At 37.5% G+C, this 18,268-nt stretch overlaps 1 protein-coding gene across 2 annotated transcripts in view; it reads left to right on the top strand.

The window, feature by feature from the left end:
- Positions 1-18,268, top strand: part of GRID1 (glutamate ionotropic receptor delta type subunit 1) — a 319,319-nt gene that overhangs the window by 267,834 nt on the left and 33,217 nt on the right. For both annotated transcript variants that reach the window (XM_053450619.1, XM_053450620.1), the window contains exons 9-12: positions 5,754-5,855; positions 6,558-6,755; positions 7,215-7,539; positions 9,345-9,483. In XM_053450619.1, coding sequence (XP_053306594.1) covers positions 5,754-5,855; positions 6,558-6,755; positions 7,215-7,539; positions 9,345-9,483 — 764 coding nt within the window. The remainder of the gene's footprint in view (positions 1-5,753; positions 5,856-6,557; positions 6,756-7,214; positions 7,540-9,344; positions 9,484-18,268) is intronic.

Here is an 18,268-nt window from a genome sequence, read left to right as displayed (position 1 = left end):
AAAAGAAAGAGAAAGCAAATCACGTATCAAATGAACTGAGCCTTGTCTTTGAGCTCTGGATATTGCAATATGAAAGACGGCCATAAATCAAACATGTTCTTAGGACTTAAATAAGGTATACCAGCTGTTCCAAATGGATGTTAACGATCTTCAATTTATGTAATTTATTTCAAAGCCCAAGTCACGGAGTGAAAATATACATCTATCTTTCTGCATCATGAAATGTGCAAAAATTCTCTTTTTATTATTCTTATTATTTGCAGTCGGCGGTAATTATTTCAAAGGTAATTCGAGTATTTCCAACCAAGAGGTGACGAGTTCTGCGTTTTTTGTGTCAAAACGGGGATAACTCATTTCTAAAGCTGGGCAAAAAGTCAAGTTTTGCCTGCAGAAGTATCTGGGACTCTTCTAGATTTTGGGACGCTTCTTGTCATTGGCACATCGGACTTGTAATTCCACATGAAACCACCAGGGTGTTAAGGTGTTAACACCATGCTTGCCATTATTGGATATTTCCAGTTCTCCAGTTATGGACATGCCTGGGAACTTCCCATGGTAGACTACCCAGAGCTCTCCCTTTTTTTTGGGGGGGGGATAGCTTCATGGTGGGGAGAGCCTTGCCCAAGATAATCTTTTATGGGATAGAACTGGGTAGGAAGGGGGCAAGGGTAGGCAGAATGTGAACGGTGAGTGGGAGAGCCCGGAGAAAGAAGAGCCAAAAAAACATGGCTTCACCTGGAGACCCTGGGTCAAACCCAAGGCTTCCTGGCAGTCTATAAAGTCCTTGTTTGATGAATGTGTATCAGAGAGAACTGCATTGTGGGAACCGAGTGTATTATCTGCTAAATTTAGTTCCTGACACTATATTATTGGGAAGGTTCCCCTGCGTAAAAGTTCCGAGGCTATAGGACAGCTTTATTTTCTTAAATAAAAAAGTGATTAAAAGGAAGACTATTAGAAAAGACCATTTTGGGTAATAAAAGTGAATGAAATAAAAAAAATTGATGATAAAATGAATTTATTTATTAAAAAAGCCCTACTATTTAAAAAAAAAAATCTCTCTCTCGTGCCTCTTCGTGTACTTTATTTTAAGTATATTTATTAAGATCCTTGTTTAAACCGAGTAATTAAATTGAGAAATTATGGGCAAAATATTTTTTTTCCCAGGAGGATTTTAATTTAGTGTAATTTTACTAGTGAACCATACCGGCAAAGAATGACCATATTAGGGACGTGTTAGGGATTTGGGGTATTATAAATTGCATTCCTTAAAATCTAATTTTTGAACTAGGAATAGAAAACGCCGCGGAAAGCTCCCAGGATTAATTTTTTTTATTTATTATTTATTTCTTTTACGGAGCAGTGCATTGTCGCTGATTACTCTGTAATATAATTAAGCTAAGATTATAATATAATTGCTGGCTATAATCGTGTGAAGAAGACATTTATATATTGAGCTAGTAGAAAAATGATTAGGGAGGTCATCGTTTAATTGTGTGAAAGAACTAGGTAATTCATTACTTTAACCAGCTTTATGGTGAATGGCGAGTAGAGATGAGTAGAAAAAAAATAACTATTTTTGGGTTAGTTTTTGGTACAAAGAATTTATTTTCTTGCCTTTTCCATCCGGACGAAGTTTTGAGGGCTTTTTTTTATAAAAACAAAATTGGTTGTTTTTCTCATTCACTCACATTATCTCGCTACCTTCTCCGAGAACCGTTTCTCCCTCCATCGGCTTCATCTGTCCTCTTCAGCGCTCTTCAGAGGTCTACCGCAACAGGGCGGAACCTCCGCGCGCGCAACGTGGACGACCTCTTCCCTCATTGTCCCGATCATTGTTCCAGGTCAATACTCTGAAGAGCACTGAAAGGGGAGAAGAAGGCGGACGGAGAAGAAGAGACGGAGAAAGAAGAGACACGGAAGCAGTTGTCCGATTTCTAACGAATTCTGAGGGTTCTCCTTCATTTTCGTTTGTTTTGTTGTGGCTCCCTCCTCGTTTTGGACATTCCAACCAATTAATGAATGTATCAAAATTTGTTCAAATTTGTACGAATTTGAAGTCTAGTGATGAGTACACATATTTCATAAAACTAGCCCTTTTAGAATTTGAGAGCTTGGGTTGCGCCAACATCCCTTGGCTCAATAAGTCATCATGAACACATAACATCCATTATCCTGTCCAGTCTGAATTTCTTTTCTTTTTAGCCCAGTGATCTGAACTAAAGTCGTCTTATCTCACTCTAATCCATCACTTTTTGTTTAGAATCTGATCCTTTCGGTGAACTCCGTCTGGAAGCGTACTCTTTCAGAATAAGAAATTTGTGGTGGAAAAAAAATCTATCCCCCCCCACACACTTTTTTCCCACTAATTTTAGGAATTTCAACCTCATACCAGAATATTAACAATAATTTAATAAAGGGATTGTACATGCGTTAACATCATTTTATGACGTGGTTCTACGTTCCGCGTATAATGCCAGTGTGGCTTAACTTGAGACCGTGGCTGGTGGATGGCAGGAGCTACAAGTGGGCATGGATTTAGTGTTTAGAATCATCACTTGAATTCCCTAACATGAACCAGTTTAAGTGCCTGGCTACCTGATTTCCATTGTGTTGTCTCCAGATGGAGCCAAGATGTTATTTTCCCCCATTGGAAATTGCTTTGGGGGGTTTTCTTGTCTTCTTCTTGACCAACAGTGAGGTTGAACTTGATGGACTCGCGTACCTTTTCAACCTAAATCACTATGTTAATAGTAATACGATGTTGAAGGACTATGGAGTGGGGTCAACCTTGAAGAGTTCCCAGGTCTGAGAACGTCTTGGGTTTGGCCAAACACCAGTCCTGCAAGCCAAAGTAGATGTCGGCTGGGTGAAGGGTCAAATGCATATGGAGGGTTCTGTAGAACCCCTCCATGTGTTTGTAAGGAGGTCTACATGGATATTTGAAGGAATTACCCCAGCTATCATACGCGTTGATGTTTACATGATGGCTGGAGCGACCCTTTCATGTAAGGACGCGATTATGAAGAACGTGGACGTTATAGTTTAAGAAAAGGAGAGGTGAAACCTGAAATCCATAATTCTGGATTGAAAGGAAAGGCAGCTCGATTCAACGTTTAGCATATTATAGGACAACTTGATTAATTACAGTATAAAAATCATTCAGTTTGCATACAAGACAACATAATTACAATCTAAAGATCATTACGTTTGCAGATAGTAGTGGATCTATGACATAATTTGTCTAAAAATAAATATAATTAAAATAATTAGCGTTCTTTTCTAATTCAAGGGTTAAACTGTCTCTTTAAACTATGTTCGGCTGCTAATGACAGTAAAATATCTCTACCTGTCAAGACATGAAACACTTGTTCATTTCTTCACACCTGGCTCGGGAACGTCGCAGAAAGTCATTAAATTGCAGGTTTTTCTTAGCCGTTTGAGCAAAATCATCATGTTCATTCTTACAAAATTAGCTTAATATGTACAACACAACTTCACACATTCCTGCAATCGTTATATTGTCGGGCGCACATGAAATTGAAAGGAAGAGACATTTTTTTTTTTTTAATTTTTTTTTTAATTAAAAATATTATGCATTTTACCGAAAATGTGCTGTAATATCTGGCAGTCTTACAAACCAAAAGGAGAGCCAAAGTGCATGTGAACACAATAATAAATAACAGACACTTTTGGTTTGCACGGAAAGAAATAGAATTGAAAGTTAAATGTGAAAAACGTACATTTTTATCATTTTTATTAATTTATATTTAGAATGTTTTGAAAAAAATGCATTCATATATATATATATGCATATATAGTACGCATTGATTGGATCGGCTTCCAAAAAACATTTACTTAAAGACCATTGGTTTGGGAAATGTATAGTTCAAATTTAGTTCTAACAGGAATTCTAACGGGACGTGGACCAGTCTGTGCGGATCAAATTTAAAAGATAAATCTCAAACTGCCTTATAAAACATTAAACTTTTTTTTTGTTTTAGTATATTATTTTATAATCATTAAAGGAAAAAAATATTGCCTGAAAAAAATAAAAATAAAAATATAATATAAATAAAAATGTATTTATATTTATATTTATTTTATATATATATATTTTATTTTTATTTTTTATTTTTTTTTCAGGCACTATAATGTATGAGTGATGTACGTGAAATTTATCTGAGAGCAATTGTTGGTTTTTTTTTAGGCCTGGCAAGCTAACAAATGAATTGGAATAGTCTGTAACAATGGGATTTAGACGAGCAAACTTTCCAATAAATAAAGTTTCCTTCCGGATCATATAAAGAAATTCCTTTCTCGGTTACAAAGCGAAATGTGAAGTTATGATTCCATTGAAATTCAGAAAGCCTTAAAATTATTTTGACAGTTTTCCTCCTTCTGTTAGCTTTTGCTCGTCTTTGTTCAAAATGTTTGATGCGTAACATATTCAGTCAGTAGTTTGCGATATTTTAGTTTTGGGAAAAAAAAGTCACAAAAAAAAGGAAAATCTCCAGAAAAAAAAACAAACCCTTTTCAGTAAGGCTTCACCATTTTCTTCAAAGCTTAGGTTTAAAGGGACGCTGTATTAATTAACCCCTTAAGGACAATGGGCGGTCCCTAAACCCATTGAAAACCAAGCATTTTGACGTTGTCATTAAGGGGTTAATATAGATCCTTTGGATTTAAACAAAACAAAACATAACAAAAAAGAAGAAAAGCTCATTTTATCCGAATAAGTAAAAAATGATTAAAATACTTATTTATTGCATTAACCCCTTAATGCATTGTTTTCAATGGGTTTAGGGACCGCCTATTGTCCTTAAGGGGTTAAATACTTTTATTACTGATCCTATACGTTTACAATTACCATAGATAAGGAGTCCTCTTCAACGCTTGACTTTTTATATTTCTTATTCATATCTTATTAGAAATAACTTTTTAGCCCTTTTTTCCGCAAAGGTTACACTTTTCAGTGTGAAATGTTGTCGTAGGGTGGCACGCAATAATTTTTTTTTCTTTCAATTATCTATTTTTTGGGCAATTTTGCTCTTTTGAAAGGTTTTTCCTCCTCAGGGTGCAGAGTTATTTTGGCAGCCATCTTCTGAACAGAAACTATTAAATTTTCATCGAAATTTTGTAGGGAACACTTAATTGTCAAGTGACACAAAATTCTGTTGCCATAGAAGCTGAAAAGAATGTGTTAAAAATGTTAGCTTTGTTTTTTTACGTAATTAAACTGAAAAGGTTTCTCTGCTTAACATACTAGAGAGTGCAATTAATGTTTTCATTACAAACCAAAATAAGTAGTGAAAATTGATAACAGGAGATCAGCCTTAAAATCCACTATTTTTCGGAATTCTCAGACCCCAAATGTTTAAGAATTATTGTCTTTTGTCTCAAAAAGTTAAAATGCTATTGAATTTAAGAGGTACTTTAATGTATCGGGGACTTGCTCTGAAAAATTGTACGTTTAGCTCTTTGATGCTTTTTTTTCCTCACTATCACTAAATGTTTCCATGATATTTATGTCACAGAATGATTCATTCATCCACAGTCACTGATTTATAGCGGGACGAGAAGCCATAAAAAACAAACAATTGTTACGACAATTTGGGTCACACCAGTTGCTGTAAGACGTTAAGATTTCGAAATTGATCTCGAGGTAGAACGATGTCGTTATTCCTGCGAGTATTTATTTTTAACCCCTTTTTTTCCCCTCTGTAATCATACTGTCAACGCTATTGTTTTAGTTGGCGACCTGGGACTCCATGAAAGGCCTGAACGGAAGCCTGCAAGAAAAACGTCTTGAGAGTGATCTTCAAGGATTAACGCTCAAAGTGGTGACTATCTTGGTATGCCAAAGCTTTAAAATAAAAAAGAAAATTAGAAGAATGAAGGAAAAAAAGATAATTAACCCCTTAATGACAAAATGCATTGTTTTCAATGGGTTTAGGGACCACCCGTTGTCCTTAAGGGGTTAAGAAGCACATTCTGTTTTTATTTTGGATTGCTTTCATGCTTTTAAGTCTCGAGGCAGTGATTATAGAGATTTAATTGCCATCACGCACACATAACTTTATGTAAAGTTCCCCGTCATCGCCAGAACACAATCATGCCAATTTTAGGCTTCTAAATCTAGTCTTTTTTTTTTTTCCTTCCATTTTTACGAAACAAGCAGATGCTGTTATTGAGGTTTGTTGCGCAAACTGTCAAACATTGACGGTTGCGTTACACAATGGTGGAAAAATTCTCGATCGAGACTCCGCTTGTCAAGAGACTTTGCCATGTCTTGGCACATGGGTGTCTGCTGAGAAGACGTAATATTTTTAGCTCGTGTTATGTAGGCCTCAAGCTGGGAAATTAAAATTCTGAATATATTACAGCAAAGTATTCCAATCATAAAAGTATTTTTTTTTTTTAACATTTTTTTCCATATTATATTATTATATATTATATTATTCCATATTAAAAATGTAAGGTTATGCATTTGCAAAGAAATATTGTTTAGTATACATTTTAATTTTTTTTTTTTTTTTTTTATTCGTTCATCATAGGAAGAGCCTTTTGTGATGGTCGCAGAAAACATACTGGGTCAACCGAAGAAATATAAAGGCTTCTCAATCGACGTTCTGGACGCTCTTTCGCAAAACCTTGGCTTCAAATATGAGATTTACCAAGTTCCCGATGGCAAATATGGAAACCAGCTTGCCAATGGTTCTTGGAACGGCATGATAGGAGAACTGATAAACAAGGTAAGGAACGAGCCAATTAATGGGAATTAAAAATAAGACGTGGTGGTCAACTAAAGCAGAAGAAATAATAGGGCAACTTAATAATAATAATATATTATCATTATTATTATTCTTATTATTATATTTTTAATGGCCGCCTTTGAAATACTTTTCTGGTACAGGCACCCTTTATATGTATATATGGGGGATACTGGACACATTTTGGGGGAAAAAAGTATTATAATAAATAATCTAAGTGGGTCATTTATCTCAGTTCTGTTTTTTTAGTTTAATTTTAGAATTTTTATATTTGATATTTTTATATTTTTACTACACTTTCTTGGGTCGTAATTGTATTTGCATAGCAATTAATGTTTTATCTAAGTAGAACCTATAAAAAATAGAAAGTCTTATGAAAAAAAAATGTAAAAATGTACAGCAACAATATCAAAGTTCTTTATTGTGTTTTTTTTTTTGTAGAGGGCAGATATCGCCGTCTCCGCAATCACCATCACTCCGGAACGGGAGAGCGTGGTGGATTTCAGTAAACGATACTTGGATTATTCCGTTGGAATTCTTATCAAGAAGCCAGAAGAAAGAATAAATATCTTCTCTCTGTTTGCCCCGTTTGACTTTGCCGTCTGGGCATGCATCGCCGCTGTGATACCGGTGGTTGGCGTCTTGATCTTTGTCTTGAATCGGATCCAGGCAGTGAGGGCGCAAAATTCGGCACAATCGAGTCAGTCCACTTCCTCAACGCTGCATAGCGCCATATGGATTGTATACGGAGCGTTTGTTCAACAAGGTATTGTGCCATGTGCAGTGATGTATTTATGTCAGCCCGTCCAAAAGTAGCATCTTTCACACCCTTTCTACTGAGGTATGACATCACATCCCCGCGTTCCACACAAAAGGACGCACAACGCCCAGATATCTCTTGTAAAAGGTCCTGTTGAGCACCTGATTTGCCACGGTTTTCTGGCAGAGGGGCTGTTGTCCCCTTGGACTTGCTGCCCTAGGCCTAGGTCAGAATATGCCACTGATCACAAATATCTATGATTACACTGGGCTCGATGCATCGCTGTCATGATTACATATGATCAGTGGCGGAACATCCAGGGTCGCAGGGGTCGCAACTGCGAAGGGAGGGGGTAGAGAAAGGGTAGATAGTGAGAAGGGAGGGGGTAGGGAGAGGGTAGATAGGGAGAAGCGAGGGGGTAGGGAGAATATATATATAGTGTGAGAAGGGGGAGAGGGGTAGATAGTGTGAGAAGAGGGGAGGGGTAGATAGTATGAGAAGGGGGAGGGGTAGATAGTTTTAGAAAAAAATCATGTTTTTGGGGGGGGTTGGGGTTGGGGGGGTTACCTTAACAGATTCTCGCACCGGGGCCCTGAGGCTTCTAGTTACGCCCCTGCATATGATCATTGGTGATTGGTGATCACAGTGGTTACATGACTATGACCAGCTCCCATTGGTTCCTCGGGACGGCTCTCGTTGCAAGACAGTCCATTGCAACTGGAACCACGAATTAGCGATGGGCAATGGTGTTCACACAGCTGCTTTATACATGGCGTCCAATGGCTTCATAGTAGGCTTTGAAGCTGAGATGACATGGAACGTGAAGAAGGAGCAAACGGGTTAATGACAAGCCAAGTGAAACATATTAGATGTACAAATACTCAATAAATGTGTGTTATATTCCAATGGCATTTCACAAATCCACAGCTAGACTCCATCTAAGAGGAATATCAAATTAAAAGGGCAACAATATTAGCGTAATAGTCAAGACCTACCTGAAAACAGGTGTGTTTTTATCGATTGCAAGATTTCAAAACCTACTTGGGAAAAAAAATGAAAATAAATTGGCAAAAATACTGAAAATCCTTTGCAATCACTTTCGCGATGATGGTGAATGACCTTAATGGTGTAACATATCAATGTGTTAGGTAAAGGTTACCGGTGTCATGATTTATCTGTCTTGATAGATTCTCACCACGTGAGAAGGACCTGTATTTATTAAACAAACCAGTCATTCAGAACAGAGATTGGTTCATGTGTCGGCCTCTAACGTGCCAGCCTTTGATTCTAGAAGAACATGACCTCTTGTTCTGAAATGTTCTTTTCATGGAAGAATAAGACTTCCCTTAAGTCTTTTGTCTGTAACCTTCCGACCCCCATCATCTCACGCGCAGATGTTTCATTCCTTGCTCCGATGACCACAAAAGTCTTTAAGTCACATTATATAATCTGGTGGGAAATGATACTGAAACCTCAAATAAAGGCCTTTGACATCAGAAGTTATATATATTTTTTCCCACAGTGCTTGTATCTGGCACTGATCCACTCAACAATTGAGTTTCAACCATGCCATTAGTCTTGTAATTGGGTCGTTGGCCTAACTTAACGACTTCAACCTCGTATTCCTATCGCCAGTGATGGCCTACCGCTGGTTCTTCTTGGTTGACCAACATGGAGTTGGAGTTCACTCAGTGAAGAGTGATAACTGTTGGCAACCTACTCTAGACTGGTAGAACCTCATACCATTCCATCCTTTGTTCCTTTGTCTAATCTACAAATGTCTTCGGTCAACGATTTCTTTTACTTTCTAGGCGGAGAAACAATCACAAATTCGGTGGCAATGAGGATTGTGATGGGAAGCTGGTGGCTCTTTACTCTCATCGTCTGTTCCTCCTACACCGCAAATCTGGCGGCGTTTCTAACCGTATCAAGAATGGATAATCCTATAAGGTAACTTTTCTTTAACAGTTACTATATTTTGGGGGTTTTTTGTTAAATATGACCAACGATGACCCCGTGCACAAAACAAAACAAAAAATATATAATAAAATAAAAGTAATAATAATTAAAAGAAATGAATACAATGAAAAAAAAACGACCAGGGTTTTCCCATGAAATGGGACGTTGGCATAGGACCGGATTGTACCTTCGATCGATCTGGCGTGGGCGCCGGTTATAGGCAGGGTTATAAGAATAATATCCCATGAAAACCACTTTAATAAGTGTATTAAAAAACATACATATCAAAATTGTCACCAAAAAATAATCCATATTTAAATACAACCAAAAAACAACCAATAAATTTAGCTTAGGGAGAAGCTGCAGCTCCAGAGCTGAATCCCACATCTCCTCTGCGTTCCTGTTTGCGTGCCACTTATTGGCTGCTTAAAGCAGTTTAATGACTTAAGTAAAAAAAAAAAGATAAAGCAGATGGTTTCTTGTCCATGGCTGGCGAGGCGAGGGTTTTGAGATTAACCCCTTAATGACAAAGCCTGTACATGTACATGTACGGGCTGCCCATTGTCCTTAAGGGGTTAAATGAACTCATATCTTATAGGGATGATTCATGTTTTTTTTGCTAAACTTATCATCTTTTTTATCATATTTTTAATTAAATTATCTTTTTTTAAAAAATAAAAAATCCTTAATAGATTTTGTTTTCTTTGACCGCGGATTCTAGTTGACGTTCCCAGACCGTTAGATTAATTATAGGGTATCATGGATCTTTGAAGCTGTCTTAACTTCGGACATCTGAGACTCTTCAAAGACTGTGCAACTTAACACAGAATCTGCCGGCCCTATTCGGCCCCCGTCTAGTCGGCCCGTTTCTCCTGCTGTAAAGACTCAAACCTTAATCGGTCGCTGGTCCCGTCTTAGATTCAGGAGCCGTATGTCTATCCCAAGCATGTTTAACCCCCTCACTGTATTACCCTCTACCACTTCTGCTGGAAGCATGCCTCACTTATCTACTACCCTCACTTACCAAAGTATTACGAGCAGTTATTCTGACGTCTTGGTATCCAAAAATTCATGTCTAGATTTTGTGACGCTAACCTGTTTTTTTTATTTCAAAATGTAACATTTTAAATTCAAATTGAGTTGCATATTCAAATTAAAATGCATTAAGAAAGACAGAGGATCCTTCGAATCTAGGAGTGACCCCTCGGCTATTAGACCAATAAGGGACATTGCTGTTCATAGCTAGCAAAGGCCATTTGTACGAGAGGTTACATGGAAAACGGCAAGAGAGATAATCTTGCCGAAAAAAAAAGCTTCTTTGTCTCCGTTTGTTGCAAGAGATTGATACTGTGCTCCTATCCAACGACAAGAGAACCGGGTCTTGGGATCATATAAAATGTTCATGTGATCAGAGTTGGGGCAATTATGAATCTGTCAATGACAGCAGAAGCTCAGCTTGTTCAAAAGAAATAGCTTATTCTGTCAAATATATATCTCTTTAAAACGTGAAAAGGATTTAGAGATGTAGAGGTTGACAGCAGATAAGACCCATACGGTCCGTCTAGTCTGCTCGTTGCTGTAAAGACTCAAACCTTAATCAGTCGTCGGTCTCGTCTTAGATTCAGGAGCCGTATGCCTGTCCCATGTATGTTTAAATCCCCCCCTTCCATATTGAACTCTACCACTTCTGCTGGGAAGCCGTTCCAATGTTTAACTACTCTTTTATTACCCTGACCATTCCCTCTCCATCCTTATCCTCAGTTCTCCATTCACAGCAATAAATATTAAAATTAAATCCCATTTACACACATTAAGGGGGGAAAGAGACCTCATACTTATTGGGTACATAGTACACCACTTTATCACGCTAACACCATCATATTCCACAGTGCTGTACAATGGTCAAACAAACGTGACAAGGAGAACGTCACATAACAATCTGGTCTTAAAGAAAACTTAAGAAGGTAGGAGGACCCGGCTCCAACTCTATTGCCGGCCAACAATAATTCCTGAGTAGTATTTGGCACACTGGGGCAATCATGGCGCCATATGTGGCAAATAAAGCCACAAATATGTGTTCCATATTCAATCTCCATAAATGTCCTCCATAACTGTCCATATGTTTATACAAAGAGGATGAAGGCATTAGAAGAAAATGTGGTGTCATAATAGATCCATGTGGATATGACCCCATTTGTTGATCATTTGCATGGACAATGCTAGATTTGAATATTACAGCTGCCGTCCCCATTGCGCTGGTGCCTTCAGATGCTCATCTTCAATTAAAGATGGCCGTAGATCTATGAATCAAATTGAGTTTCTTAGTAGAATCGATGTTATTCAAGGAATTATTGAAATACCGTACATGACTTGTATTCCAAGCTTTACAGGTTATAGATCACTATGTTTAGAACCACCATCAGTTTATCAATAACTATTTGTTATCTGTAGACCACTAGAGTCCTCATCAAGCTTCACAAGTGGCCAGTTAGACATATTTTGGCAGTTAGGATAATCCCTTCACAACCCACGAACTACCAGGTACATCAAGAAAAGATATCCATAGAGGACCAATGACGTACCTGGTACGTCGTGAGTAAAAAAAACGATTAAAAAAACTAAGAAAGAAATAAAAAAATTCAAATAAAAAATATGGGGTTCCCCAGGATTCCCTAATAACTAACGTGGGCTGAACTAAAGAGACCGGGGGCATGGAGTGTTAAATATTATACGAAAACCTCCCCCTTCTCATCTCTCATTTGGTTTCTAGAGGGATAGGGGCCTAAAATAGCTATATTACTCTTGAAGAGCAAAATACCTGAAATCACAGATTTTGCCCAAACGAAGCCATTTTAGTGCTCACAAGCACTCACACTTTAGTGAATAGACTTGCCCTACTTGCACACATTAGGGGGGCTCCTACTCTGTCCCTGACAAACCACATAAAGCAAAGTTATGTTACGCAGTTGTGCCTCTTGCTTGGCAGAATTCATTCTCGAATAGCACTCACTGTCTCTTTCCCCAAAAAATTCTACTAAAACCATTTTTTCCCCTCGGTTAAACTGCTGAATCGAGTATTTCTTAGCTCCTGGCCATATCTGATATCTGATCCGACTCCCGCGGTATGTTTTATGGAGCTTGGGTTGCGAAATGATTTTCTCTGTTAATTAAGCAGCCTGCTGTGAAATGAGGGCAAACGAACACTAGCCGTCAGAAGTTTCAAAGAAGTTTAAATGGAATATTTGGTCGGATAACGCATTGCCCTCAAACTCATAAATATATTAATCGGGACGGTTAAAAGTTCATGCCCAGGAGTAGAATTAATTACAATGAATTATGTATTTTATTTTTGTCCTTTTCTATTATATATATTTAAAAAAAAGCAAGTTCATGTAGATTTCTTTTAAAAATGATGTTTTTCAGCTGAGTCAATTTTTGTTGATATTAGAACATATGCTGTAGAAAGGGCTAATGTTTTTGGGGGAAATTTGACCTATTTTTTACTACATTTATATATTGTCAAACAACATCAAAGGGTTAATGAACCATAAAGAAATGATCTTTCCAAAAACAAAACAAAAACCAAAAAAAACATAATTTTTTAACACACTAAGAATTTTACCAAAAGCAAAAGTCAGGCAAACCGTTTAAATCAGCAAATTACCATTCGCCCATAAAACTTTTTTTTTTTAATCATTATTTAAAACGCCCTGAATAAATATCAAAAATATTTAAATAATTTTTTTTTTATATGTGATTTATTATACTGTTTACATCACATTTTCTGTAAAATTACGTTATATTTTAAATTAAAAAATAAAAAAATAAAAAAATATATAAATATTATCATAATATGCAAATTATTACTTTACTTTTATTAAAAGGGATTTTTTTTAAGAGTGAAAATTACCATTTATTACAATTTTATTTTTGTGCTCGGTATGCTTTACATGTCTGCCTTTAGTACCTCGTCCAATTCAGAAGGGAAGTATCTTTTAATATCCTATATAGCACAAGATGCTTCAATTTTCCATGAGAATAATGATTTCTCAGCCGCCGGGACTACAAGGGAAATCATTATCTATTTATTATGTTCTGACACCAGATTTTGCAAAGCAGATGCTATCCACACAAAAAAAAATACTTGTTTGTGTTCACTTCGTTTAGATGTCATTCATATGGCTTGTCTTGCTTGCTAATATGTAGAAAAAACCCAAAACGTGTTTTTTTTTTCTTTGCGGTGGTTACGAAATCCAGACTTTTTAAATTCAGTATATCTCGGGAAGGATGTACTTTTCTTCAACTATAAACTGTGATATCTACATAGAGACCTATGTACGGGATACAGATGGTGGACATTTTCAATGTGAGAGATGCTTATTTATTTCAAAATTATAATTATCTTAAATAGTTAAAAATGGGTAAAAAATGTGCTAGAATGTGTCATACTATTATTTTTTACAAAGGTCCAAAAGATAAATAGTATCAAGATATTTACATACACACTTGCCCTTACACACACCTGTCCATACACACACATACCCACGTATTCATGCTTGTCCTTAAACACATCCTAGCATAGAGTTGTCCTTACAGACACAGGTTTACTTGCCCTTATACAGCCACACTTGCCCTAGGATACAACCTTTCTCTTGCCCGTCTCTCTCCTTTCTCTTCTCTCTTCTTTTCTTCCTACCAATTGCTCTAATCCAGGGTCCTGTGGTGGGTGCTGGGATATGACATTGTATCTCTATATTCATCATCGGTAGCTAACACACCGTAAGGGAGCACTGAGGCAGGAGTCTGTAGGGACAAGCCTTGACCTCCCTTCGTTTTGGTGATCTCCCCAATCAGCCCTGCTCATCCAGCGACGGAAAGTCCAGTCCACCTCTGGAGGGCACCAGCAGGTTGACAGGCACCACAAATGGTTGTGACGGACACTGCTGTCCATGTACGAAACCTTACTGACTAGACTTGTGCATTCTGATTCATACGAATTGCAATTTGAATGAAATTTGCATGTTTTGACAATTCGTATCATTGCCCGAAAATGAGAAGGGACCCCCAAGGAACCAAACAAAGCAAAGAGCTCAGAATTTTCATTTCAATGTCATCGTTTTCAGTAGTTTTTGGCCCATTTGCACAAGTCTATTGCCCACTCATGGTTCAGTGCCTAGGTAGCTGATCTTGTATTTCATTATTTGTCTTGGAAAAGATTTCTAGTGACAAACAAGGAAGATGGAATTCTAGAGTCAATATTGGTCTACGTGACTACTTGAGGACTCTCCGGGTTTGACCTGGAGTCTCAGGTTTAAGTGGTGCTTCCCTGGGTCTCTAAGTCGTCTTTGGTCTTTCTCTAGGCAGGGGTGCTGTGGTTGACTACAGCATAATAAGAACGTAGGAGGTGATACCTTTCTTCTGGCCAACCTAGGAAAAGATGTTGAGTCTCGTAAGCCTTTGTGATCTCACGGGTCTCAATCCTTCCATCTGAAGAAGGTCTTGACTGCTTATGTGACTCAACGTTCTTCATCTATGTTGGCCCAATGGATCAAGAATGCTCTCACCTCTCATTCATGAGCCTAGTACCTCTACGTAAATAATCAAAGTAGTTTGTTGCTTTTATTAGTCTGCAGGTGTGGGGAAAGAGGTGTTACTCAACAGATGTGTTTGATTCACATGATATGATTTCCAAGGCCACTTTATGAGATGTGATTTAGGTAAAGTGACTAGAACCTGCTGCTGGGACCATCTCGTTATTAAACACCATCTGCAGCTTTTAGTTTAATTAATAAAGTAAGGATCTGAGATATCATAGCCTAGCTGACACATTAACCTCCGGAGGTGCACGCCAAGCCGGCGATATGTAAGCTAATAAATGGAGCGATTGACAGTGTCTCTGGGTCAGATCATTGTAAGATCTTAAAATCTGATTAAAAAAGATTAAATTGCATTTCAGTTTCAGTTGAAAGGGGTTTCTTGAAGAATATTTATTGCAATAACAGCCAATGCATGCTAAAAACAAGCTTGGGGGAATTCTTCTGATTATTTGCAATTATTTATATGATGTTATAATGGGGTTTGTGAAATATATCCACCAGTATGTCTTTAAATTTTATATATTTTTTTTTTGGTTGTTTTTTTTTTAATTTTATTTTATCAATATATATTTTTTTTAAAAACAAAAAAATTGGTTTAAAAAAATATCCACAGTTAGTATAAATGAGAAAAAAATTACTTAAAATATATTCATTAATTTGCTTTTATATAAACCCCCTACTTAACCCTATATAAACCACTAACTAACCCCAATTACGCTTACTACTCAAAATATGTAAAAAAAAAAAAAAATAAACATATTAAAATTAAATAGTTTAACATTCATTCCTGTAACCTAGGGATAAATACGATTAATCATTTAGCTTCAGGAGAAGCTGCAGCCAACGCTGCAGCCAACGCCTCCTGCATTATTGAAGCAGCCAATCAGTATCAGTCAAGTACTTCCAAAAGCATTAAAAGTACATTAATAACATAAAAAAAAATCAAAGGGACCACTCAGCTATTGGATGTAGAAGCAGGGATCTGCTTAACCCCTTAAGGACAACGGGCGGTCCCTAAACCCATTGAAGACAATGCATTGTGAGCCTGTACAGGCTTTGTCATTAAGGGGTTAATATCTGTTTTCGGAGTCCTATGTGTAGCTCATCATAATTATTACCGTCTAATCTCATTTTGAATGAAATAGCTCGTTTAGCGCCAACATGTTTGATGTGGAATACCTTGCATCGTGTAGTGCTTGAAAAAAAAAGAGATAATCAGATAATATCTGTCCAAAGCAATTAGCTTTTTTTTTTTTTCTGGGAGCATTAATCAAAAACATTCCTTAATTAAGATAATGACAATCATTTCAATCATGTTTTTGATGATTTTTCGGAACATTTTTTAAAAAAAAAGCATTTTCAGCATGCCTTTCATGTTTTCTGTTTGAGCCGTATTGTTTTGTAACCCGGTCCTTTCGGAGAGAGGGCTACGAGATCGAGATATTTTATGGCATGGTTTCCATGTTGTAAACACTTTTGTAAAATAAAACTACTCAATGGTTTTTAATCAAAAAGGAGCATCGATATAAAAACGTTAAATAAGACTTTTTTGGCCCATCTAGCCTGCCTGTTGCTGTGAAAATGTGAACTCTAGACGGGCCGAATGGTTCTTCTCTTCCAAAAATGAAAATCTCCTATTAATTGACCCTCGTTAATTGGAACTAAAAACCAGCAGCCCTACTTATGGAGGGTCATAAGAGGAAGCAAGTTCTAGAACAAAGTTCTGATAACTAGTTGCCTGCTAAGAACTCGGCAATGCCTCTTGTGCAGCAGTCTTCTCCTGACCCACCATCAGAGATGGTGTCCAGTGTATGTCTCTCAGAAAGAAATGATGACGTAGGCGTCCGAGGCTTTAGAAAAAAGAACTGAACGTGGACTGGGTAAAGGGGTTGTTTCGGATGTGTGTAGGTTTGCTCTCTCAAAGTCACTTGAGCTTTGATTGTCCTCGATTTACCAAAACAGGCGTGTGATCATCGTTGACCTTTGGAATCCCAATACATAGAAAGACCCCCTAAGAGTGTTCTTTTGATTTTCAGCATTCTGATGTAATATACATATGCTCTTCTTTACAATAATTGACAACAGTAGGAGAGAAGGAAGTCGAGAGGAAGGTAAACAATGGACACTGTGGGATACTCTTCGGGTGACTTCTGTACTCGCTTTTACGAGTCTATGTAGTTATGGATCTTCAAAGGGGGAGACGTGGTGGACTGGGTTTAATGAAGATATTAAATAAGTTGTGTTATAACAAAAAGTCCTTCTAATATATCGAAAATTCAACAAGTAAGGCCATGCGAGTAGCTTTAGTAAGATTATTGTAGCACTTGATGTCCACTTGATGTCCACACTGTTGTATTTAATGAGGTACATACAGCTAGACTGGAGAGTCCTGTTGCGCGTTTGATGGATCACAGAACTAATTGAGATCACCATCAAGCCCCAAGAGGCAATCCAACACACCGGGTCAATGCCAAGTGGGTCACTGGCCGATAGGCCACATGCTTACCTAGTGCTCCAGTGGCAGATCGGGCAGCCACAAGCTAGATATGGGCAGCCGTTCTCTACGAGACACTAAAAAAAGTAACCTAAAGCCATCAGCCGGTGGTCACTGGCCTTAAAGTGCCAACGCCACTTAATTGTCCCCAGTCTAGCCTTGGCCTTGCCAACCCAGTAATCCGGCAAGTTTGTAACTTCTTCGCATTAAAGACATTCAGAGTTGTGTTTTTTTAGAACCTCAGCAGGTTTCTAGAACAGCTGCTAAGATTTTAAAAGTTAATCACGTAGATTCGCTCTCTGCCGCTTTATTTAGCAGCTGAAATGACATTTGACGCCTCGACTTACAATTACAGTGGACTCGAAATCATTCGAAACTGCTTTTAGAGTTTAAAGAGCATAATATTCACCAATCTTCGTCAAACCTTCTGTACAAATAACAGGCCAGGACATTAACATTTAACAGTGAAACAAAAGTCTTGCATAAACCAAACACATTAAAGAAAGTTTGGTATTTTGTATCATTGGGGTTACCACCATAACCGATAAGGACCATTCTACTTATCTACCACCCTCTGTGTGACCTAAGACTTCCTTACGTCCTCTTGTTCTACTTTCAAACCACTGTATATAGAATTCCATATACAAATCAATCCCCAAGTCAACTGAGGACGTCTTGCCAACTA

The sequence above is a fragment of the Spea bombifrons genome, chromosome 11, assembly GCF_027358695.1.
Source record: "Spea bombifrons isolate aSpeBom1 chromosome 11, aSpeBom1.2.pri, whole genome shotgun sequence".
Taxonomy (NCBI): Eukaryota; Metazoa; Chordata; class Amphibia; order Anura; family Pelobatidae; genus Spea; species Spea bombifrons.
This window is presented reverse-complemented; position numbering and strand designations above follow the sequence as displayed.